The following is a 1,904-nucleotide window of genomic DNA, read 5'->3' as shown; positions in this document are numbered from 1 at the left end:
GCTAAAGAATATGTGGAGGGGTGTATGTGGTTGACCATGTGCATATATTCCCATTTTGTTTTTTATCATCACTAGCCGCGGAATCATAGTATCATATCTACGGTAATCGACTTGGTAGTTTTCAAGGTGCAACTCCTATTCGAAGTGGCAGCATCAGCATTGCCGGATGATCTATCGCAGCTGCAGAGCTTTCAGCTGTGCGCGATAGCCCAGGCATACTCTAGGGTGAGTTGAATTACCGCGCGCCACGAAATTAAACTCTCTAATAGTTTCAGTGATAATCACGAGCAGTGTTTGAATACACGTTCGCTCAGCTGAGGAGTTTGTATAGGAAGTAGGGTAGGAGTGTACAGAACCGGTTTCTGAGAAACCAAGGAGAATTTGCCAAAATTTCATCAAAAATTTCATGTTGTCACCCACACGTGTTGTTGGGTATGAGCATGCTTTCCTGACATCAAACGAATCAACAATCCTCTGCTATTGCGGTTATTACTGTTTGTCTTTCAGCTCGGCTTTTACTCCCCATCTCTGCTGTCGGCAATTTGTGAGGAGTTTAATACTCGTCTTGAATCTGATACCACTACAGGGAGTAGTCGGAGGAAGCCTGTGACGCCGCTGGAAGCACACAGGTAGGAGATCAGTGATAACGGCCGTTTTGTGAGCATACCGCAACAGAGGTGCATAGTCAGTTTTTGGGAGAATATAGGTTCGTTTTCCTCAGCTGAGCTCGGGAGTTTTCTCAATAGTTGTAGAAGTTACAGAAACCGACTCAAAAAATCATCAGAATTTTCGTATTGTCACCAACACATGGAGTTGACCATGTGCAAGTAGAATTTTTGGGAACTATTGTTGGTTTCTCGACACTTCTACCAGAATTCCTATATATCTCCTATAATTAGTGAGGAAACGCCCAAACTCAGCTGAGGGAAGTGAGCATATTATCCCCCCACTGGGTGGAAGGGGCTTGTGGGTTGCGACTTGTTTATATTCAGATTTATAGTGTCTGTTGCGATGGTGGCTGATACTACTAGCGATGAAGTCGGAGGAGCTCTAAAGCGATGTGTTGATAATATGATTACGAAATGCCTTTATTATACTACTACTCAACTGGACACTCGAGGGTGTTTGCAGCTGATAGCAGCTCTGCGAAAGCTGAAGCATTATAATGAGAAGTTCGTGAACACTCGGCTGGTCGGGAGGTCCCGGGTTCGAACCCTGGTGACGGTATTTTTTCAGTTACCGACTTTGAATAATCATTACATGAAGAGTAGGGCTGCTCCTGCTGGTGCGGAGGAGGGTCTCGCTAGGATTCACGATGGAGTGTTGATAATAGAATGCCTTTCGTCGATGCCACAGGTGAGGGAAAAATTCATGCAGCGCTTCGCTCCGCTGTTGGCTTTTCGAGAGCATCCTCTGTTGCAGTAGAGGAAATCGCGTGTTTATCTCCGGTATGATACCACACTTCGCGCTCATCGTAGCTTCTTAGACTACGGCTATGACCGCCAGGCTGCAGGAAACGATCCTTTACGATGTGATTGATTCCATCACAGCTATGGATTTACCGGCATCAGTAATACCACACCTTCGCCTCATCCTAAATCGGGCGAACCTTCCTCCTTGGAAGTTCTCACGTGTGAGACTGTCAGCTAAGGTGTGGAAAATAGTCAACTTTAATAAGAGCGTTTTCAAGACTGAATTTTAAACATGTATCACTTTAAGAGGAGCTTGGGCGGCCTTTTTTGGTAGAATCGATCAGCGATGGAGTTCCTATCGGTTATGTCCCGTCTGGTGGTGGTCTTACTGTCATCATCGAGTGAATCGACAGTAGCAGGGGAGTTGTGGGAGGCGTGTCGGCCGAAGCTGATCAGAGCTATCGATCGACGACTTGTGATGTCGGACAGGTG

The 1,904-nt window shown here is 46.0% G+C and overlaps 1 protein-coding gene across 1 annotated transcript in view; it reads left to right on the top strand.

The window, feature by feature from the left end:
* Pmar_PMAR011838 (hypothetical protein) overlaps positions 1-1,702 on the top strand; it is a gene marked incomplete at both ends in the record, with an annotated part of 2,264 nt that extends 562 nt beyond the window's left edge. Inside the window, 6 exons of the mRNA XM_002773927.1 lie at positions 76-225; positions 508-629; positions 993-1,191; positions 1,237-1,356; positions 1,487-1,570; positions 1,652-1,702. Of these exons, the coding sequence (XP_002773973.1) occupies positions 76-225; positions 508-629; positions 993-1,191; positions 1,237-1,356; positions 1,487-1,570; positions 1,652-1,702 (726 nt within the window). The remainder of the gene's footprint in view (positions 1-75; positions 226-507; positions 630-992; positions 1,192-1,236; positions 1,357-1,486; positions 1,571-1,651) is intronic.
* Between the last annotated feature and the right edge of the window lie 202 nt (positions 1,703-1,904).

The sequence above is a fragment of the Perkinsus marinus genome, assembly GCF_000006405.1.
Source record: "Perkinsus marinus ATCC 50983 genomic scaffold scf_1104296958712, whole genome shotgun sequence".
Classification (NCBI taxonomy): Eukaryota; Perkinsozoa; order Perkinsida; family Perkinsidae; genus Perkinsus; species Perkinsus marinus.
The sequence above is the reverse complement of the archived record's forward strand: the minus strand, read 5'-3'. Positions and strand labels throughout refer to the sequence as shown.